General features: G+C 43.5%; 1 protein-coding gene across 2 annotated transcripts in view; it reads right to left on the reverse strand.

Annotated features, from left to right (window-relative positions):
- The window catches only part of slc6a8 (solute carrier family 6 member 8), a 38,252-nt gene extending 15,060 nt beyond the window's left edge, over positions 1-23,192 (reverse strand). Inside the window, exons 1-6 of one of the 2 annotated variants that reach the window (XM_061257246.1) lie at positions 22,135-23,192; positions 7,351-7,482; positions 5,466-5,730; positions 4,802-4,934; positions 647-781; positions 169-272 (exon numbers count right to left, since the gene is read on the reverse strand). In XM_061257246.1, the coding sequence (XP_061113230.1) occupies positions 169-272; positions 647-781; positions 4,802-4,934; positions 5,466-5,730; positions 7,351-7,482; positions 22,135-22,444 (1,079 nt within the window). In that variant the 5' untranslated portion in view covers positions 22,445-23,192. The remainder of the gene's footprint in view (positions 1-168; positions 273-646; positions 782-4,801; positions 4,935-5,465; positions 5,731-7,350; positions 7,483-22,134) is intronic. The other variant, XM_061257247.1, reaches the window with a different exon arrangement.
- Positions 23,193-24,077: the final 885 nt, after the last annotated feature.

Raw genomic sequence — 24,077 nt, forward strand, 5'->3', positions numbered from 1 at the left:
TTGGCAACATACAGTACAGTACAAGGCACACATCACAGATTTCCACTAACCAAGATTCAGTGCAAGTCAACATGTTTGTATAGACAACCATGTGGATAAACACTATTCATAATTCCCTGATGTGTAGACTGATATGAATCGACAGGTGCTATTGAGTGAGGTACTTACTTATAGCAATCGTTGTTGAATCTGTTATAGCTGCCAAGCGCAGTGAGAGCACCCAGACCAATGGCATAGGAAAAGAAAACCTGTGTACCAGCGTCAATCCACACCTAGCACAAAGACAACACATTCAGGGACAATTACACCCATTGCTGTAGCACGTTTGCATGCCTACTTTATAGTGAAACATTTATGTTTTCAAAGAACATAAAATCACCTGAACTGTTTATGGAGCTTTGGAAATGACCCCACCCTACCTAAGTGATTGCGTGCCATATGTTAAGCACCAAGCAAAACCAGACAAGGTACACATTTGTGATAGATTAAAACACACCTGATAATTTTCAGTGATTAAAAGCACTGGCAGCCTGATAAGCTTGCAATCAGACAAAGTAGTGGGAGCAAATGCATTGCCAATCTGTCAAGCTGAGTCTGAACAGAGACTGTTAGCGGCCATTTTGCTGGGTGTGTTTAGTGAACTTACCTGAGCCTCACCGAGCTTAGACCAGTCAGGCTTAACATAGTACATGATCCCATCATAGGCCCCAGGCAGGGTCACGCCCCTCACTAACAGGATAATCAGCACCACATATGGGAAGGTGGCTGTGAAATACACAATCTGGATGGGGGGGGGGACAAACAAGGAGACAGAGGGATTAAATCGCAATCCGCTGCAATGATTAGGTTTGTGTGTATGGACAGTTTATATCACTCACACAACAGCCCAAATGGACTGGCCTTCTAGCGACCTGATGGTTAAGATTCTTGTCATATGCCAAACATGTGATCTTTATCGGCCGTATATTTGCATGTTGTCTTCATAAAATGAAACAAACATGCTAAACAGAACATCAAATTAGGAAAAGGACATCACATTAACAGTTCTTCAGTTCATATGGAAACCCATATTACGGTTACCTATTTTACGGACTTCACTCTCTCTACATTCCTACGGGACGATGCCTCCTCAACATAAACAGAAATTTGGCCTGGACGAACGCAGGCCACCGACTGCCATTTTCCTCGTATGTTAATTGGATGGCGAAAAAGACAGATTATCATTATAATTCACACATCCTTGTTTTTGAATCGGTGAAGGTGGTGCGAGTCATGCCCATGCAGGGCTCGAAGTCCTGAGAGCCTGTGTGCAGGTCCCCTGTCTCTCATAATCTCCCTCACCTTGCCTTTACATGCCTCCTGTCGCAGTTTCCCTGCAATTACACCGCTTTCCTGCACTTGTGTCTCAAGCTTGCGTTCCAACCTCCATACTCCTCATCAAGGTGTTAGAAGTGAGATGGGCATAGCAAGTACACCAGGGAACCAGGCAGGAACAAAATAAATAAAACTAAAGGTCACGTGTCATATGTTTGCCCAACACTCCAGCTATGCCGATTACTTTATTATTACTTTGTTTTAAAATGTAACCTTTTCTTTTACAGGGTAGGTTGACTGAGCACACGTGCGCAGTTACACCAGCTTCCAGTTATGCCGTCCAGCCTGCATGAAAACCCACACAGACACGGGGAGAACATGCAAACTCCACACAGAAAGACCTTGGGTTGGGATTAGAGCCCAGGACATTCTTGCTATCCATTGCACCACTGTCTCACCCAGATATTATTAGATAAAGCCTTCCGAGGACAGGGAGACATGTAGCGCTTTGTTTTAGCTATTCACCTTCATTGAAGTACTAGAAAGTAGGGTAATATACAGTATGGACATTATGGCTCAACGTGTCTCTATTTAGTATTAGACTGAGCATATCCTCAGGCTCTAACCGACATACGCCCAATAAGCATTCAGGGACTCTGCGTAGACATTGTGCTGACCTTTCTCAAATTGCATTCATGGTGTCATGTGCTCCATAGTATCTGTGTTTGGAACAGGCACTTGGACATGCAGTTCAGTTTGTAGTTGGTTTGTAATTTAGCTTGATTTGTTATGAAACCGAGAGCTATTCTTGGCTCTGTGGAATCCCCCAACGTTGGTGACAGCTACCGAGTGGTCCAGAGATGCATTCCGGTCTTTGAAGCCAGGTCTCATAGGTCAGCCTTGAGGTGACACGATTTATTTTCTCTGAATGTAAGGGGAGACGGTCTCAAGTATTTAGTTTCCATCAAAATCAATAAGTAAAGAAAATAAAATATGCGATAAAACTACATCTAATGAAGCATGAGAAAGGCAGTGCAGCATGAAATTAAATATCAACCAAGTACAGATGAATCCAGAGAAGAAAGATTATGCTTGCACCTCCCCCTCCTCCCTCAATAACATTAGCTACAATTAATTACAATTAAATATGAGAACAATTAATTCCAATTTCCAAGATCCAAACTGACATTAATATTTTTACTTCAAGGACTCATGAAGCCCATTTACCTTGCATACCCATTTGAAGAAAAGATACAGCTGAGCCATTAGGGCATGCCATTTAGGCTAGCATATCGGGGCATGCCATTTAGGCTAGCATATCGGGGCATGCCATTTAGGCTAGCATATCGGGGCATGCCATTTAGGCTAGCATATCGGGGCATGCCTTTTAGGCTAGCATATCGGGGCATGCCATTTAGGCTAGCATATTGGAGTAAACCATTTAGCTTAGCATATTGGGGTATGCTATTTAGGTTAGCATATTGGGGTATGAGCCATTGCCTACAACTGAATATTACAGATGACATGTAATGAAAATTCAACAGTCCCTTCAGATCTTGCTAACAGTATGCTGATTGGATGAGCAGACCTTAAGGGGGATGCCAAGTTCTGCAGTTCCACATTCAGTTGCATGTGATATTGATATCACAGATTACTATGAAATGAAGAGAGCTTCTCAGATCTCCCTTTTTGTGGTGTTGAGTCATTTAAACCACGACGGAGGAAAGGGCCAAGAAACTCAAACCCTTCATTTGAGTTTTTGCCAAACTCATGTTGTGCAATCAGACAAACACTTGATTATAATGGGAAAAAAGTCAAGGACTAAGCACTTAACAGAGAGAATGAATTAAGATAAAGATTTTAACCTCTACTAAAGGACCTTGCATTTTTAAATCTGAATCACAATGACCTTCGTAACCACATGTAAACAAATGTGTCCGCTTGTTTTTTCAACATAATGTTGTTTGGACAGGAAAAAAACGTAATAAGCAGAAGCACAGTTAAAAGCAAGACACAAAATGTCCGAATATTATACTACTGGCTTATATTTCAATTATAAGATCTTTACAATTCAGCACTCCACTGTTTTTAAGGCTTCAGTATAACAGGGTCAAAGGCTTTTGAATAAACACTGATATCTCATATCGTGAATGTTAACCCCGCCTCCGCAGCAGAAAAGAGCTGTTGTCTTCTCTACAAGCGTCTTGTCACGTCTCACTGCAGAACCACCTCTCTCGACCCACCAATCGGGTTCCGGCAGTGTGACAGAGGCACTGCGTAATTCCTTATGACCACACCCCCCTCTGAAACAGACGTTGCCATGGCTACCAGCTGCCTCCACACTGTTCCACTGCCGTAGTGAAGAGTGAAGGAACAGCGTGACTCACGCAAGGTTAGAGAAGTCACACTGCCTCTCATCGGCGCTCCGCCTCTAAAATGATATATGTAAAAAAATAATCATAATAAAATGCCCAGATGCCTGAAGGAATCTGACCCTGCCTGTATTCTGTGGAGATGGCCCTTCCTTGAGTAGGCAGCTTGCCGAGGCAGAGGCCTAGCTTGTCGCTACACTCACAGGTTTTTGCTACGTGACTGCTTCACCGTCCACAGACCACAGGTAACACCTCTCGCTCTTTTCAAGACGTTCTGCAGCTTCTGTTTGTCGTCGGCGGCAATTTCATGACATTGCCCTGGAGGTTGTGACGTTCATGCCATTTCCGCTTCTCACACTTTACACGCTACAGTATAACTCTGTTCCATCGCCATCACAGGAGGAAATGCTACCGTTAGCTTAATTTAGCCCAAAATGGAGAACACCACAAAACCAGCAAAGAAGCTGGTGCCACTGTTGATCAGAGCTAGCATGAATGCATCCCTGTGCAGAACGGATACAAAAAAACATATGATATGGAGATACGGAGCAGGACAGACAGAACATCTGACCTGAGCATTTACATACAAATGAATGCTAATGAGTTCTTTGTTTGAAAATGATCTGTATGACTGCTCAACTTAATCCAACTCAAACCTAAAATACGTTTTTAGTGCTTAAGATGAAAGTGATTTCAAACTTACACCCCATCCCCAAATTAGTTGGCAACATACAGTACAGTACAAGGCACACATGAGAAAAAAAAAATGAGAAAAAAAAAAACGGCTGCATTTAAAAGTTACATAATAACATAAGAATTCCAAGGAGAAGGTCTGACCACGGGAGAGAAACCTTTAAAGTAGCTGGCGTGTAAGCGCGGGGCCATCGTGCAGTCACCCTGTGCTATCCATGAGGCAGAGGACAACACCGCAGGGGGTGGCTTCTTACACAACCTAAATGCAGTTACAGAAGGGACATCTGAGGATCTGCTCGACACCCATGTGACTCCAGGCAGCTTTCACCTTTCGGATGGCATACCTAAGACTCGGATCAGCTGCGCTAAGCTTTCTGGGAGGAGGAGGGGGTGGGAGGGTGGGGTTGGGCAGGACATTCTACCTTGCCTGTTGACTTCACTCCCTTCCACACGCAGAAGTACACCATGAACCAAACGGCCAGCAGACACAGCATCAGCTCCCAGTTTATGGCCCCTGGTTGGTCCAGCCCGTCCGAGATGTCCAGAACCTTATTCCTGTGGGTGAGAAGTGGGGAGATGTTTTAGAAAGCTTTCTGGACACAGTACCATACAACCGCAGGCCTCAAATTAAATATATTTATGCTCCCTTTTTATGACGCTTGTGTAGTGTAATGATCATCCCTTTGTATTCACTGTGAGGTCCAAAGATCAGCAGAGATACTCAAACCCCCCTGCCTGGCAGCCAACAATCATTCCATGGTCAAAGTCACTTGGAAAACATTTCTTCCCCATTCTGATATTTGAAAACCATGTCTGCATGCTTTTATCCATTTAGTTGCTACCCCATGATTAAATATTAGCATGGAGTACAGGTCTACCTAAAAAGTGCTCACTGAGTGTATGTTGAGACTTGACTGATTTCTTCAAACACAATACAGTTTGACTGAAGTGTACTATGGCCTAATAACTACATCCTCTTCAAGTGGGCCAATCCATGACCACTGACGAGGACAAGACCAAAAAAACGAAAACACAGACGTGTCGCGTGATTTTGCATGAAGCGAACAGCGCGTTACGGTTACTCACTCCCAGAACTCAATAATAGGCGAGCGTCCGTCGGCAAGCTCCTCGCAGGTCAGGTTACCAAAGCTGGAGTTCCCGATGGTGCCGTTTAGACAGTCGTCCTGGCGGAAGATCTCAATACAGCTCTCGGAGTTCCACGGGTTGTTGCAGGTAGACCAGGGCAGAGTGGCGTTGAAGGACTTGATGAAGTAGTAGAAGCCCCAGGTCAATACCATGATGTAGTAAGTATTACAGAAAAACACTATAACCATTGAGGCATACCCCAAACCTAAAAGTAGAAAGAAAAAAAATAAAGACATAGTGATTATGCCAATCATATAACCATTTTTCTTGGAGAAATATGCATTAATGAGGGAAAAAAAAAGATAGCACATATTGTAGATTTAAAACTGAAGTTATGATTGGTTGCTCAAAGGTGTTGCCAATCATAATCATACCAAAGCTTGTTGAGAGCATTTTTAAAAGTCTTAAGAGTCTTCCTCACCTAATTATTGTGCTGTACATTTCAGCATTAACCATATTTTACAATACATTCCTCATATAAGGGAAGCCAGCGGTAAACCTGGAAGTGAAGACTGACTATTCTGCCACATGATCTCAGCCCTATTGGTCTTGCGCATAATTCACTGTGGGCAGGGCTATCACCGGCAGCAGTGAACTACATTTCCACTTTCATTTACAGGGAAAACAACGTGTGATTTTCCTACGTGTATGAAGTCACGAAAGCCCAACCTCTTGTTCTTGCCAACACTGCCAATGTACGTAACAAAATCCCAACAGCAGAACACATTGTTCTTGCATATATTATAACCAAAACAAATAACAGAAGGTGCATTCAGACGCAAACGACAGAGGAAGTAAAAAAATCACATTTGGCCCGTAAGTTTAACATGTTTCAACTTGGAACTGTGGAATAACACTGCTATATGACATTGACCTGGACTTTTGTGTTCTATAGTTAAGAGAAAACAATCTTCTTCTATACAATGGGGTAATGCGATGAATTATTGTGAGTAATGAGTGTAGTGTCAAATACATTGCAGAATCTGGAAAATGCTGCCCAGTGTACAATGTTTTTATGAATTTTTAATAATTACAGTATTATACTGTATGCTATCCCTTCATTATCCAGATATACTCAATTGCACTTCATTATTCTATTGATTGATTTAAACTGATTTCATAACTGCAGGGTTAAAAAAAGACTCAAGACAATCTATGAGCTCTGATAAATATATTATAAAACATATTTGTAATTATTGCAATTATTAAAAATGGCAATTTTTACCTTTCTAATTGCAAGGTAATCGCAGGAAAAGTAATCAAATTTCATGCTCAATTTTACTTTTGGGGGTTTTCTCTGCTGTTAAATTCAGTATACGATCATTTTGATCCTGGGAACAACCAAAGTGTTAAAGCACATAATGGCGGATCGGCAGAAGAAGTGAAATGAAAATTAAAGTTAAGGGGATTGTGAAAGAGTCATAGCATAATCCCTGAAGTCATCCCTGAATAAATCAAAATATGATGCTTGGATTTGTGGGATGGATCCGGTGGAGAGTGGATTTGCTCCTATTTATAGTACAATACATACAGCATTATCGTTTCTACACAACGCAAGCATTAACATCACTAAATGTCCACATTTTTGTGACCTCTGAAACACGCACAATCAGTTATCAGCGAAACTAGGTTTCCATTAAGTTGCCCACAGTATCAATAGCTCAAATCGTGTATGCATATTTCTTTGTATGTGTACATACAGTCTATATTATGTCTACACAAAAACGAGATGAGATGAGAGATGCAATGCCGGAAAACTGGAGATACCAGTCCCCCCAGAATGTATACTCATGTATGTTTACCCAACATTTTGTGCAAAAAGTACCTTTAAAAAGAGGCGCAATATTCCACACGTTGATGCTTCCAGCTTTCATGAACTGCCCCAGAGCAATCTCCAGGAAGAAAATGGGAATACCACCCACAAATACGATCAACATATAGGGAATGAGGAACACCCCTGAAACACAACAAAAAGAGAAAAATAATTAGTGACACAATCATTATTATTATCATCATCATCAGCATCAGTTACAACACAAGAACTGAAAATGAACTGGTACATGTGTACGTGAACAAGGTGTTACAGAAAAGCACTATAACCATTGAGTCATACCCCAAACCTAAAAGTAGACAGTGATTAAGCCAATCCTTTATTCCTTTCAGTTTGATGCAGAGTGCAATCTCTAAAATTAATAATCTACTTCCATCAAGATCATTTTAGGATAAAAGTTCGGGCAAAAATGAATATGCTGAACATTTTTGGAAAGTTTTAATCCTGCCACATTAATTTTTCAAATGTATCAATATAAAAATTAAGAGAGATGAAAAGATATGAGCAAAACCAGAACAAAACCATAATATCACTTCATGCATACATAATAATCCATCCCATCTCCTTCATGTTAATGAAGATCATGTTTCGTTTGGGTAATATTCGGCTCTGGTGCGAGGCAATGAAGCTTTATTCTCCATACTCTTGATAGGCGGTTTGTGATGTTTTGAAAATAATGGGTTTTCAGCCATTCAGAGAACATCAGAATCAGGAGCACACAAACAGCCAAAAGGGGGACCCAACTGCATGTGTAAGAACACGCTTCTCTCACCATCCAGGGACAATAAACAACGATCCGAAGATTTGGTTTATTATTTCAGACGTGTGGATGGTATTTATTTTGCTGCTTTTTTGTCTCATTAAACTTCTTATCCAGCGCACATTTCAGATTCCATGCACACCGCGCAAGCTCTCCTTTAATAAAACGGATCTCGAATCCGGCGAAGGAACGGATCCGAAGGGAGAGAGACCGAGCTTTCCAAATCCGGCACCACGGCTGCGTTATGCAAAACATGCATTCCCCAAGCACCCTTCCCCCCGGACGCGTGTCCTTATTAGCACTCAGCCTAAGCGTCATGGCCGCCGCTGGCCTCACACAGGCTCCGGAGCAGCAGAGCGAGGCGAGGCTGCCGATAGCTCCGCGGCTGAGCGGCTCCGCACCGCCGGCAGCAGCAGCAGCAGCTCAGGCCAGAGGGGGGGTGGGGGTGGGGGGGGGAGTCGGACTGCGCTGGTTGGCCGGGGGGGAGGGGACTCGCACGCTCTCACTGACGGACGGTCAGCACCAATCTTGCAGATTATCCAGTGAACAATGCGCGGCACTGACTGAATGAAGTCCGGCTGACGTCACCCTCATCCACAGACTGGCAAAGATGGCCCCCAAGAGCAAAGAGGCAGGGCTATTCAAAGTGCCTTCCGTTGCATAACAACGGCTATGCGGGCTAGAGGGAGCACGCTGCCCCCCTCCAATGGGAGACAAAAACAAAAACAAAAAAAACATGGATGTGCAGAGGCGATGAGGTCCGTTGTTAAGAGGCTGGGGCTGAGACTGAAACGTTTTTTTTTTTTTTTTTTTTACGGAGAATGGCTGAATAGACAGCACACCAAGCCATATATGGAGAAGTACTGACAAGGCTCCTAACCTTGAAGATGCCTTTCAGATGGAACGGAACTGGATTTATTTTTCCTTAAAAGCACTGCAAGAATGAAATAGTCTAAAGAGTGGAACAAATCAGAGATAATGCTTTGGAGATTGTACTCATATGATGTGTCTATGTGAACGTGAGTTGAGGCCACATTATGTTCCACAAAAAATAAAATAAAATTCCATGCAATGTTTTCAGTTAACGAAGCATACTGAAGTATTACATGACTCACATTGCAGTTAAATGGAATTGCTCTTCTATTCAATTTAAATGCACATGCCAACCTATGGAAAAACTCAAAACTCCATGCTGCTTGAATACTCTTCGTAACGAAAAACAAGCCAATTGACGTTTCAATGACTGACAGCTTAATTTGTCTCTAGCAATGAATCACTACAAAACTTGATTCCCTGTGATGTTTCTGACTCCACCCTCCTTCATTCACTCCCAAACTGAGTGGAGTTAACGAGAGGAGAAAAAGAGCAAACCGGGGGAGTGAAGAAAATCAGGGCTTTTTGCAGAGTCCACACATATCCCCATGGCCAATTACAGGTCTTACGTGTGGTCAGTCCATTTAAAGCTACAAAATAGCTTGCAGGTTTCAAGCACAAGTTGCATTGTAGGATACAGTCGCATGCATAGACCTGATATAGTGGATCGCCTCAGGACAATAATTAAGATGTAACCAGCAGCATTGGATCAAAGTAAAAATCTAACAGCCGCGGTGGCGCAGATTGATGTGTTAAGATGCAGCGGACTTGCGGTTGCAGTTTGTTGCAGTTGCACACCGAGGACCGGGGATTCGATTCCCGCACCTGTGAAAAGCCAATTTTGGCCAGCTCTCATGGAGCGGCATAGTATTCTTGGCTATTGTCAATTGGCCAACTCATATATGTCAGTTCAGAAACATTTCTATAGATTAGTGAAACGCAGCCTAGCATATATGGCGCTTCATATTATGCAAGTTATTGTTTTCCAAAGTTTGGGGTTCACATTGAAAAACAATTATGTCATCTGGAAATTGGTTGGTTGAATAAATTCACACACTGAAATAATGGTAGCTGCCATGCTTATTTAAAGTCATGTTAGTTTTATGTACAAACAAATATATACACCCGCATCCCCATTTTAAATTGTGGAATTATCTTTGTAGGATATGAGCCATAAACGATGCTATGTGTGATAATGATACACAGATTTGGCAAAAATATTTAGAATAATTGGAGGAATTCAAGTTCCCTGCCATCTCCACTTCCTGGAATCTGGATAGTGCCAGATGTTGTGGGGCGGGCTTTCATAGTATGTGGACGTGAGCATGATTAAGTCACCCAGAAATGTGAGAAGAAACGTATATCATTGCACCCTTCACCAGGGGAGTGGGGGACGGCGTAGTTGAAGCAGTTTCACTAGTCTACTTCACAAATGGGACATTGGAGGGAGGGAGTCTTCAAAGATCGCTTTCCGGGGCACGGAGCAGAAGAGGGCGGTAGTGAAGTGATGGAGTGTGCATTTTCCGATAACAGGACACAGTCTTAGAGATACGCAGACAGAGGTAGCGGGAAGACGCGTGATAGCACTCAAGATACCGTGAGTTGCCTGTAGAGCATGTATGCACGTTGTTTCCATTACCAACATGTGCTAACTAAAATGTAGCGCACTTTGTGCTGTAATGCCCTGACAGAATGACCGAAATTGATCGTTTTACACGCCGAGAAGCAAACCTGCCAGATTACCCTGTGAGCGTCAATAAAAATCTCAACCCAAGGAGTGCCGTGTTGATGTGGAGGCAAACCGCAGTTCATTAGCAGAGAATGAACGCATGAGAGAACGTCAGCTCCACAGCCCCAACGGCACGTCAACCGGTTCCACCAGGTGGGTTCCGCTCCATCTGCTGCCCGTAGCTTCCTTTAAACGGCTATAGGCAACACGCAACGAGAAGCGAGCAGGCGCAGCGAGAGAGCCAGACCCGGGGGGGGGGGGGGCGCTGCGGCGGACGCTTGCTGCGTCGTGACCGAAAGGAAGGGGGAGCGTCCCCCGACCGGAACACCGCTCAACCTTGTAATTAAATATCTAACACACAGCGTGGAGGCAGGATTCCCACCATTCCAGTCGGCAGCGCAGATCCCTGCCTCCTTTTGTCATAAAACAAGGGGATTAAAAATAGATCAGAAGATGGCTGACAACCATTTGCTTTTCACATTCAGCTGGGACTTTTTTTCTTTTCTTTTTTTTCCCCCACAAGAAATTGTAAAAAACACATGGGAAAGCCATGACACTGATGAAAATCAGGGATTTCACAATTTTCTCTATAAAAGAACACATTTTTGTAGAACGTTTGATATTCTTTCTATAGTTAGACATAAGATTTTCTATAAAAACAACCAAACATTTACAGCAGAAATAATTATTTTTAAAAATCAACCCGTCTAGATTTTTACAAATATTTTCAAATAATGCTAATGTGCAGGCACATATAACATGACAATGTCAAAGTTTTTGCAGTAATATATGACATATTTAGAGAGATCATTGAAGCTCATTGGTTGGTTGACAGGCTGAGGCCTCGGGGCGAGCGGAGGAAGACGCGGAGCGGAGCGCACTGGGAACGGTGGAGCGGACTAGGTGAGGGCGGAGAGCGCTGACGTCAGCAGAGCGCATGCGCGGTGGCGGCGGCTGCAGGCTCAGAGACATCATCCTCTCAGCCCGTCAGCGGGGCGGTCCGGGCCTCACATTACCGGCCCGAACGCACCGCCAAAGCCGGGTCGGCCCCGATTAGACCTTCGGCTGCAGCTACTATAAATACCCTCAGCCGTTCGCGTGTACAGGAGGCGGACGCGGCCTAAACCACCACGTGCCTCCCGCGGCAGGAGGAATGCCGTGCGTTTACCTCCTGTACACTACCGAGTCATCTGCATTCATCTGCATCTTCTGTATGTTATGTGCCAGTGGGCCAGCTGAGAATTAACAATCAGGCCCCATCCATTAATACATTCTGAAGATGACTCAAGAATGCCCCTCAAATTCAGTTGTTTAATTAATCTGCCATGATAATTATGACAGGCCACCCAGAGTGAGCCATTTGGGGAATATGAGAAGCACATGTTCTGCCAATAGACCAGAACTGGGTCAAATACATCATGGTTTTGGATTCAAATACTTTTCTGCACTCGATTGACGTTGCCTGATGCAATGGAGCCAACCAAGAGGACCAGGAGGTGGAGTTTGCACTTTTTTTGGGGAGTTCTTCAGAGGTTTCAATATACCAGACAAGTGTAGAAAAGTATTTGAACCCAAAACAATTATGTACTTAACCCAGGTCAGCTACAGTTCAGTGGCAACAAGTCAGTAGAGTTGATCCTTTCCTGATGATCAGTGAAACCCTACACCCATCCCACATACAGGGGAAAGTGTGGTGAAAAAATGGAAAAGTGTCATTTGTGTTGAGTGGATAAGTCCGGGATTGCAGCCAGGGTTGAATTACTCTATTCCCTCCCTGAACCCTGAAGCACCCAAGGGTCCCAGTCAGAGCAGGGGGAGATTATGAGATTAACTGACGCTCTTCTTAATCATCCAGTCACGTGGGCAGAGGTAATGATGTCACCCAGGGCAGCGGGCCAAAATTAACCCCAGTATTCCTGGGACACATTCTTTCTCACGCCGGGGCCCGCTGGAGCCACCACACACAATGCCGGCATTGTTTACCGCTGAGATAGATCAGATAAACCAGGAGAGTGGGGGGGGTCATGCTGTATCACTTCACTACATCATCAGGGATAATACAACTGTAATGAATACACACCAGTTATCGATATCGATTCACTCATTTTAAAATGTAAATTCAGACACTATTTTCGGTCACAACCTGACATATCATGTCTGCTGATCAGGAGTGAACAAACAAGAGGGCAAACAAAAGACATCAGCAGTAAATTCATCAAAATAACCCCAAAATTTTGGGGTTTTGTATTCTGAAAGTAGAAAAATACTTTCCTTGAAAAGTTTAATGTTTAGTTAAGGGTATAAGAGCACATCATTTGTAACCTTTTGGAAGGTATAGTTTTCTGCATTGGTATTTGTCCGTCTATATCTATACGTCAGTGATAGAGGGTACTGAAATATGCAAGAGTATAGTATACAAACTATTTTAAACATCTGATTTTGAAATTATGAAGTGATAACCCAAGCTGGCGTATAAACTCAAGCATTTATTGATTGACCTGTTGATCGCCTTTAAGTGTCATACACCACTGGGCTTACAGGACACTATATCTCAATGTGAACAAAACAAATGTTACGTATAATGTTCATACTTGCACATATACATATCATATCACAGTGCAGCCCATTCCCAAATTCTGGCCAATGAAATCCGATATTCACTTAGGAGATCCAGGCCATAAACCTCAAAAATTAATCAGGAGGAGCAGGAGTGCTGGAGAGGAAGTGATAGGGTATGTCACAGTGACGCACACTGCAGTCCCTCTACCAAGGACAATCAGAGGGCAACGTATCACACCTCCTTTTAAAGACGCCTTTTCTTTTCTTTTTTTTTTTTTTACACTCTTGTTTTTTCACATTCACAATGCAAGTTCCTGTTGATGAGTCATGATGTTTGAATAAATGGCGGGAGTGTCGCACCCCACATGACCAGGGATCAATTTAGGAACACAATATACAGGAGCAACTGAAGAACACAAACACATTGAATTGATATTGCCACAAAATATGGAAAAGATTGACACTTAAAATGTAGTCGAGAGGTCTTCTCCATTGTACAGGAGGCAAATGAACGGAAATTCACACATCGTCTCTGCAACTGAACAGAATATTTTCCGAAAGCATGACAACAAAAAAAAAAAAGAAGCAGTCAGCTCACATTAAAGTTAAAGGCGGACAGAAAATACACTCGAGTGACTAGGAGGAGGTTATTTTGTTGGCTGGGAATTCACAGATTCTCTCTCTGCAACAGGAAGTGGTATATCGGTGACGCACGCTGCAGTCCCTCTACCAAGGACGATCAGAGGGCTCGCTGCAGAGCGGGTAAATCTGTGAGCCGTCACGCGCACCGCGTCACCTGCGCTTCGGCCGACGAGCGAGCGCAGAGGAGGAGGAGCCTGCCGTCCACACTGCATCTGATTGGTGCCCGCACAGAAAAAAACTGCCCAATGAGCTCACCATAGAAACACAGAGACACAAGTCCTGGTTTACGCCTCTTTTTGTCCACGGCACTCAATTATGCAGTGTAACAGAGGTTTTTCCCAAGCGCTGACTTCTCTCTGCTTTCTGTCCTTTGTGTGTTTGTTTGCCTACGTCTCTAGAGTGAAGATGCCCATCTCACACGGGTCATGTGACCTTCCCCGTCTACAGCGTCCCTAAATCTTGCTCAAACAGGCGGAAATTGTGCCAGTCATTGCCCCAGCCCAATACTGGTTCATTAAGTACTTCTTGTAGTTTGATTAACTGAAACATGGGATTTAAGGTCCAGGATTTGTCCTAATTTGCTCTTGTAATCTTGTCAGCTAAAAGGAGTTGAATGAGTATCTTGGTAGAGTTCACGGTCAAAGAAGCAGGGGCTGTTTGGCGATGCTTATGTCTGGAAACAACAGGAACTGCAGAGATCTGAAGTGACCTCCAAGGACTGGCAAGGCAAAGGAAACATTTTCCACCCCAAAAGCAGCAGTCACTGGTAGCTTTTGAGCAATTGGAAAAAATAATTTGTTTACCCAAATGTCCCTGGGCTTGAAAAGGTGGAGCATCCACAGAGAGACCTATAGACCCCGCTGGACTGTAATCCTGCAGAGTTTTTTTAAGGACAATCTCAATCTCAAGCAGAGAAGGTCCACTTGCATACACTAAATGGCTGGCTAGGTTTCCCTTCTCGGAAATGTCACCTATATTGGCTTACATAGGGGAATAGTAAGCCATAACATTTGTAACCAGTAGATTGAGATTAATATATATTGTTATCGAGATAACATTGTGATAAATTGCATGCATCCTTGTTTTGATTGTGATATAAATATCAGAGAAACAAGTAATTTCGGAACTCGATCAGGCAAGTCAGTGATACTATTCACAAGCTCTGTATTTCCTGCTGCTAAACTGTTCATTGATCCACAGACATCCCCTAATTCATGCTACAGCACAATCTTTACAATTAAACAACTTTACAACTTTTCCCCACACTCTACGGTGCCATGTGCTGAAACACCACATTTAAAACTTTACAGTCAATGTTTATAACTTAAAGAACTCTGACATATTATATACAATTATTTTAATTTGGAACATAACTTTACCTGGCAAAGAAATCTGTGGGTATGTATCACTTTATATCTTGACCCCACAGAAATATGGATTCTTATAAAGATTTGCTTATCACGTTACATGCGCGGAATATGTTGCTTTTGACTGTTTATAGAGACTATGTTGCTTCACAAAGTCAAGAAATTTTGGAAGGATCAAATACACTTTTATTGATATCTTAATGGTAATACATATGTCAGATATGGGGTTAGATATGGCCACTTGAGGGTTAAATAGACTTTTTAAAAAGTCTCCTCCTTTGTAAGGGTGCAGTGTGTGAACGTGCGCTTTGGCATGACACCCACACGGACCAACACCCACAGGCTCACTAATTCCAATCCAAAGGAATGTATCAGACTTTCATCGTTTCTAATGCAGCTCTTTCTGACTAGCTGCTGCCAGTTACGTTAGTTACGGAATTGTAACTTTTAGATACGGTGGGCATTTTTCACGGTTATTTTTAGCAACTGTGAAATTCCTTAGTCAAAGAATTATAGGTTTGCTCAGAGTGACACTCCCTCCTAGTTCTGCCAGCACCCGATTCCAGTCTGCTCTCTTCCCCAGATAAGGTGCCTCCATGGCGATGGCACCTCTCAAACCTCTGCTACCCCCTGTGAGAACTTCAGTTGCAAGTGACCTATGGAACTTCCAGCCTGCCCCGTGAAAGGAAATTGCATAATCAAACAATTATTCCATTTGCAATCGACAGGATGTGGTGTAGGTTTGTTCAGAGCAACACTGTAAACCATACCTGTCAGTCAGTTTGCACCTTGGGTGTTCAAAGCACCACCGTTTCCATTTAAATTAACGCTTTGCTATGTTTTTTCAGTGCTGAACGTGCCCCTGGTCTGACAGCCCCTGCTCGGTCTTCCTGTGCTGCTGGTTGGTGCGCGTCTCACAGGTGCATGGTGGGAGAAGCTCTAGCTCTACAGATACCCTTTTGCTGGTTTCAGTTTTGGTTTGCACAACACAACACTGCTTCACCACACTTTTCACACATCCACTCATCTACACTACTGATGATACAGACTTTCACACCCCACATTGGCCTTGTCTTAAATGTGTTTAATAGTGTTAATTTAGCTTCATTAAATAAATCTCTTTAACTTTAATTTCCCTGTGTGGCCTCCCTCCTTTTATCACAGCCTTACAAGTCAGGTTGTGACACCTTTCCAGAAAAGCAGTCTTTCCCATCAGGCGTGAAGAAGCTGCTGAAGCCCATCCCACAATTATCAGTGTAAGTATTGGTCCCACTCGATCAGAGTAAGTATTGGTCCCACTCGATCAGAGTAAGTATTGGTCCCACTCGATCAGAGTTAGTATTGGTCCCACTCGATCAGAGTAAGTATTGGTCCCACTCGATCAGAGTAAGTATTGGTCCCACTCGATCAGAGTAAGTATTGGTCCCACTCGATCAGAGTAAGTATTGGTCCCACTCGATCAGAGTAAGTATTGGTCCCCTTAGATCAGAGTAAGTATTGGTCCCACTCGATCAGAGTAAGTATTGGTCCCACTCGATCAGAGTAAGTATTGGTCCCACTCGATCAGAGTAAGTATTGGTCCCACTCGATCAGAGTAAGTATTGGTCCCACTCGATCAGAGTAAGTATTGGTCCCACTCGATCAGAGTAAGTATTGGTCCCACTCGATCAGAGTAAGTATTGGTCCCCTTAGATCAGAGTAAGTATTGGTCCCACTCGATCAGAGTAAGTATTGGACCCCCTAGATCAGAGTAAGTATTGGTCCCCTTAGATCAGAATAAGTATTGGTCCCCCTAGATCAGAATAAGTATTGGTCCCACTAGATCAGACTAAGTATTGGTCTTAATTTGCCACTTGTGTCCAGTATTAGATTTAACTAAACCTTGCGGTGTTTCAACAGTTTTTTATTTTTATTTTTTTTTTTTAAACACTCACTCCTAGTTTACTACATCCCCGCACCCCACTCCAGTCTGCCTCCATGGCGAAGGAACCCCTCCAACCTCTGCTACCCCCTATGAGAACTTCAGTCACAGGGGGGCTATGGAACTGCCAGTCTGCCATGTAGAAGGCTGACTTCATTACTGCTTACACCCCTCTCCTGTCCCAACAGTTCCTCGCCCTCACTGAAAACTTGCTCCGAATCTGAGCAGGTGAGTGTGAGTCACTCTGAATCGGAGCAGGTGTGTGTGTGTGTGTGTGTGTGTGTGTGTGTGTGTGAGTTGCTCTGAATCTGAGCAGGGGTGTGTGTGTGAGTCACTCTGAATCTGAGCAGGGGTGTGTGTGTGAGTCACTCTGAATCTGAGCAGGTGAGTGTGAATCACTCTGAATCAGAGCAGGTGAGTGAGTTGCTCAGAATCTGAGCAGGGGTGTGTGTGTGTGAGTCACACTGAATCTGAGCAGGGGTGTGTGTGTGTGAGTCACTCTGAATCTGAGCAGGGGAGTGTGTGGTGAGTCACTCTGAATCAGAGCAGGTGAGTGAGTCACTCTGAATCTGAGCAGGGGTGTGTGTGTGTGTGAGTCACTCTGAATCTGAGCAGGTGAGTGTGAATCACTCTGAATCAGAGCAGGTGAGTGAGTTGCTCAGAATCTGAGCAGGGGTGTGTGTGTGTGAGTCACACTGAATCTGAGCAGGGGTGTGTGTGTGTGAGTCACTCTGAATCTGAGCAGGGGAGTGTGTGGTGAGTCACTCTGAATCAGAGCAGGTGAGTGAGTCACTCTGAATCTGAGCAGGGGTGTGTGTGTGTGTGAGTCACTCTGAATCAGAGCAGGTGAGTGAGTCGCTCTGAATCTGAGCAGGTGAGTGAGTCGCTGTAGATCTCAGCATCCACTAAATGACGCCGATGCCAGTGATCTGAAGGCGGTGTCCAGGGACAGACAGGGGGATACTGAGATGCTGAGGGATTAGGGACATGGAGGCTCTTCATTACACTGAGACAAACGGAGATGCTGAGGGATTAGGGACATGGAGGCTCTTCATTCCAGAGAGACAAACAGAGATGCTGAGGGATTGGGGACATTGAAGCTCTTTATTACAGTGAGACAAAGGCAGGGGACACACAGTCACCCAGGGGGAAGGTGGATTGCACTTTCATAAGGTCAGAAATGTAGGGCTGGGGCTGCCCTGTGGGCACTGAATGATTTACAGTCAGTGTCTCTCCGTTTCTGTGTGAACGGGACCTTTTCAACCCTGGCAGCTTGATTTGATTTGGCCAAGCCTCTCGGTAACCCCCTGGGGAACGCACACAAACACACAAAGAGACGCACACTGAGCTTGGCAACCTTGAGCGAGAAACCCTCTCTCCGTGTTACCTTAGACCTGCTCCTCGGGGGTAAAGTAAGCATTCTGCGGAGAAGTCACTCCACTCTTCCCTAGGCTACTCATCAAACTCTGCCCTTAGCCTGGCTGCCAAGTTACGGGGTCGGAGTGAATGTGTCAGTGTTTTCAGAGGATTGATGTTTCCTCATACAGTTTCTCACCAGCTGGCAGTCATGCCCCCTTCGCCCACTGTAGAGTAGGTCAGAGTCAGTTCAAAGCTCCACGTCTGGGACAAATCCCTCTTCTGCTTCTCCATGGACACGCGGATGATGCAGTAAGAGGTATGCCATTTGGATTATGGGAACAGAGACACCTTTCTGCAATGTACAACAGCTAGATCAACAGACCCGAAGCACAGAAAGGATAGTGCCCCTAAATGGGGGTAGGTTATCCCAACAGACCTTTAACTGAAACAATACAACTTCAGTTGAAAGTCATCCCTCACTGTCTGACAATGTCATTTTAAATGCAACGACCTGGATTCAAGCAACAGGTGTCAGTAACGTAGCGTCATTTAAATCTTAGTTTTTGTTCCTTCAAACTATTTAGCAGTCACCAATTCCCCAAACTGATTTGTAATGAAAAATTGTAAAATTTGCAAAATAACACCTTGAAAACAACCGTAATTTTTGACTGAGAGAAACTTAGTTCATAGTTCAGCTTAACACAACTGGCTTGAATTAAAGGTGAAAGAAAATCTAGAAAATGTCTGGAAAAGACTAACAGACTGAGCTGACATCCAGCAGAGGGCAGCTTGCAGAGGCCAGGTTTATTTTTATAACAAACAAAATAAAGAGCATCAACATACAACTGAAATATTAGACCGAATATGACACCTTTACTGTTTCTTTTTGCTGTGTGTTAAATAAAGAGCCTTCTTTGTTCATTCCTCCTTTCAATGTTTTGATGGGGAGATGTATTAGCCCTTATCATATTATTCAATTAAAAAAAAAAAACACTCCATACTGGACTTTTATTAGTTTAACCATTTACAACACATAGTATCCAGCCAATGTAAGCAAGTTATATAACAAGCCATAACTGAAAATACATGGGACAGCCATCTAAATGTGCTGGTGCTGTTTTCAGTGAACCCATCACCTCACGATCAGTGTTCACTCAGAGTAAGATTTGATAACATGACGCATAAAGAGTTTAGCAGTGGCTTCTTATTCAGGTATTCAGTTTCAGCTATGAGGTTTTTGCTAAGCTTGGATGTGTTTACCTGAAACCTGACCAGGCCATAAAGCATTATCAAACCAATATATGAAATAAAACAATGGTTGACCTCACTAAATGTCGACTTTGTCACAGAACTGGTGAAAGGTTACTTCTCTCGTGGTCACAAGTGCAAGATATGGGAATTCCAGGTCTTTGCTGAGAACAGTGCCATGGTAGCAACTCTGAACATTGGAGAATAAGCATGGAAAGGGCACCCCAGATGGTCTGCTGCAGCCAGGGCCCAACGTTGTACTTTTCATTTCATTTCATTTCATTTCATTAATTTGATTGACAGGGACAATGCCCATTAATAACAATACCGCCAGCATCAGCCAAGACTGCTAATTTTCATTTGACCGGTAGTTCATTCAAACAGCATCATCGCTTTTGTCAGTCCAATTGACTTTCAGTCGTTTCATTTTTGCCCATGCTAACAGAAGGATTTAGAGACATCTTCCTCATTCATCCAGATACAATAACCCATTTTTAGTTTCTCTGAGAGATGTGAATCAGATGCTGGATTATTTTAAGGAAGTGGGTGACCAAAATGATTCACCGGCAGGAGTTCATGTTCATTACTGAATAATGCCTTAAATACTGGTGGTAAACCACCAATGTCTGCATTAAAATAGACAACTGCACAAGGCCAATGTAGATTGACAATTAAAAATGAATGCAATGAAAGTGCACTGGTACCAATCTGCACACATTACAAAATCGCAAAATGTCTACATTTAATATCTCAGCTGCGTTTTAATGATAACGATCTAAACTAAAGCTACATTGGCAGATTCTACTGAATGTCAATTCACAAAGTTAGCTACATGCTTAAATGGTAGTAAAGCAGCCTATTTCAACAGGATTTTATTAAACCAAATAATGATTTCCTCTTCATATAATGATGGCCTCTTTAGCAAGCCTTTGGACTGGATCTTTCACACTGTGGACATCTAGGCATGAGGGGAAATGGTCTCACAGTTGCTACTGCACCAATCCATCTGGGTATATACCACCTAAATCTGAATATCAATCACTCTGTCTAAATGAAGCAATGAAAAATAAAAAATAAAAATGTTTTTCCACCAGCAACCCAAGGGTGATTCACGACAGTACAGCATTACCCCAAATGAAACTGTTCATAATATGCATTTATGTTCACATGTATTAATGTCACAATAGAATTGGCTTTGGTGCATGTCTTCAGCAAGGGATGTTCTAGAATGCATTGACTAGGTGGGCATTTTGAAATATCACTTGGGCTCCCAGTGGGATAATGAGCACGCCAGACGCATCGCCATCTACGTACTGTCATTTTCCTGTTTATCATACATGTATTAGGCAATCAGTCTTCATGGGCTCCCCAAGACAGGTTCTGCTCAAAGCTTCTTCCCAGCATAATGCAAACAATACCCATGTCTTCTACGAATAACCGCTACAGTACGTAGCTACAGTTGTGCGCGCTTATATTAAAAACATTTAAATATGTTTTGCAGATCGATTAGTCGATTAAATAACTGTTTTGTACAAACAGATTCAGGATGTTTGGATGGTGAGAAGATTTGCGCTTCTGCGCACTGCGCGCAGCAATGAGCGAATAGGCTATGAAGAGCGGAAAAAATGGGAGGGCTCTGAACACGTCGTTGAAGGACTGACAGCCAAACGCGAGTGCGCACCGTTAATTCGAACGCACAGATGGAAGTGGATGCAGACCATAAATAACAAAATAAAACCTCGGGGGGTGGGAGATTAAATAGCGGTTAACGACTAGCAGTTCATGGAAGCCGGTGTCGATTACAGATTTAACTGGGAGACGGGACTGCTTCCCCGCTATAGAAGGCAAATGCCTGTGCGTAAATACTGCCAGCGTTCGTCGAAGCAATCCCGACTTTTGCTTTCCCTAGATTCCTAGCTGTGGCAGGGTATACAACAGAACAGGTTTAGGTTAATACAGTGCTCAGCGAAAATATATATTCATATGCCACCATCTCATCTCCCAGATGCCTCCTTGAAGTTGATTATTTCGATGAAAGTTTTGACAACCGATTTCTTGATGCTACAGAATTTGCGCTCTATTTGCCCACTCAAATCAGCCCAAGAAGGCTCAAACCTGACGTCATCACGCAAGGTTAATAGTCTACACAGTATGTTTAATTACTTAAACTGTCACAAGTCAAGGATTCCACACCTTGTCATGTCTTATAAAGGAAACGACAGTGGACTGAAGATTGAAAGGCAGCTTACGGTTAGTTGCCGCAGCGACACAATCAACGGCTAGGGTTAGGGTGAAAGTTCAGAACTTGAACTACACTTACCTCCACCGTTCTTGTAGCAGAGGTAGGGGAAGCGCCACACATTGCCTAGCCCAACTGCAAATCCCACGCAGGACATGATAAAATCCATCTGCCTGGTCCACGTCTCTCGCTCGGGGTACCCAAGTTTGTCCACTGGGGGCATGGATCCAGGTGCTCCTGCTGCGCCAGCCCCTGCACCTCCAACCAGGTTCCCGTTCACTCCTTGGTGCCCATTTCCATTGGGGATGAGGTGGCCCTTCTTTTCCTCCCCGAGGACCAGATTCACAGCGCAGCAGTCACTATTCAGAGCGGATTTCTCCATCCCAGCCATCCACTTGTAAACAAAGAACCCTCACAGTCCTTACAACTCTGGGAAAGGTAAAGCCACTGATGAGATCAGTTAATAGTATAAAGATTCTGAACGATCCCAGATAGTACAGTCCTCTATTTTCTCAGACCAGTTTCACCCCCAAGGAAGGGCACCAGAATGTCCTTTTGTTTTTCGGGCGGCGACCTCAAATGGAGGATTGGATCCTTGTTTTTATACAAGTATGGGGTTTTTATTAATTCGTTATTTCAATCTGTAATACGTGTATTTTATATTTTTTACTAGCGTCAAATGTCCAGCGGTGAGAATGCTGACAAAAGACTGCCGCGAAGCGCGTTAGGGAAAGGGTTATTGGAATTCAAAATCGGCTCACAAAATTAAGAAAGCGAAAATGAGAAATAAAATGAGACACGCTCACAAAAAGAAAAACACCGAGCTAGACAGCACCTTCAAAAACAATCCACGAAACACTTAAATGTGAGTCTGAAGAATCGCATGGGAACGTATCTCTCAAAGAGGAGACGGGAGTGGAGACGAAAACTAAACGAGCCTTGAGCGCTCTCGTCGATGAATGTACTCTTAAAGTATTCGGTATTTTCGCCTCAGTAATCCCGGTCTAGATCATCTTGCGCTGCGTTTACTGTCCGCCTCTGAGAAGCTTGTCGATTCGGATCCGTGCAGTTGCTATACAGCCTGGCGCTGTCTATCTCCGTCGATACCGGCTGGTTGACCACTGAAAGTAAAAGACGTCGATTCGCAGCTTTTAACGGTAGCCGTCGACCTAGACGTCACTTGGATTTCATCCCTCCCCCGCCCTCCTTAAGGACACACTCTCAATCACGTAGTCCAATGAAATCGCAGTCATTCTCTCTCTCCCCTCTACACCCCCTCTCTCTCTCTCTCTCTCTCTCTCTCGTTGTGCGCAAAATCCATATCCCTTCACAATACCTAGTCTACACACACCATCGTTATGTCGTTATTTTTATCGGGGATTTTTTGGGGGAAGTAAGCTAATAGTGCGTCACCACGGACTGATATCCTAATTAGAAATGCAAATATGCATGCATCGATCATGCATGTAGGCTATGCGCACAGTTAGAAAATAAACAATCGATTGCATTACATAGCGTAATATTTCAGCAAACCAACTGGATAATCGTTTGGCCTGAACACTGAGTGTTAGGGTATAATGTGACCGACGCATGTCCCGAAACGCCAAAAGCGGACGGACGCTTGTATATTGTGTTTCAGTACGACACATAAAAATAGCACTCCACCGCCAAGTTATATCACTGTTTGTCGGAATGTTACTTTACCATACTTAGGCAGCAGTGGCAACGTGTCACAATGTATGTAATATATAAGCCCAAGGAACGTTTCAAGAAGGTCAGTGCATTCATTCAAGGATAGCTTTCACTCTAGCCTCAACCGTCTATACGCTACTGAATGTAGCATAGTGTCCCACAAGGAAAAGGAAATTAACTATTCAAATGTGTAACATAGAGAAATTCCTATACGCAAGCCCTCACTACAAACAGTACTATACAATATCAATATCAATATCAGTTTTTTTTTAACTGTATTTTGTAATCCGGGTTTATTTGACAATCATGCGCCACATCAGTCTATTTGTCTG

Source organism: Conger conger, chromosome 10 (assembly GCF_963514075.1).
Source record: "Conger conger chromosome 10, fConCon1.1, whole genome shotgun sequence".
Classification (NCBI taxonomy): Eukaryota; Metazoa; Chordata; class Actinopteri; order Anguilliformes; family Congridae; genus Conger; species Conger conger.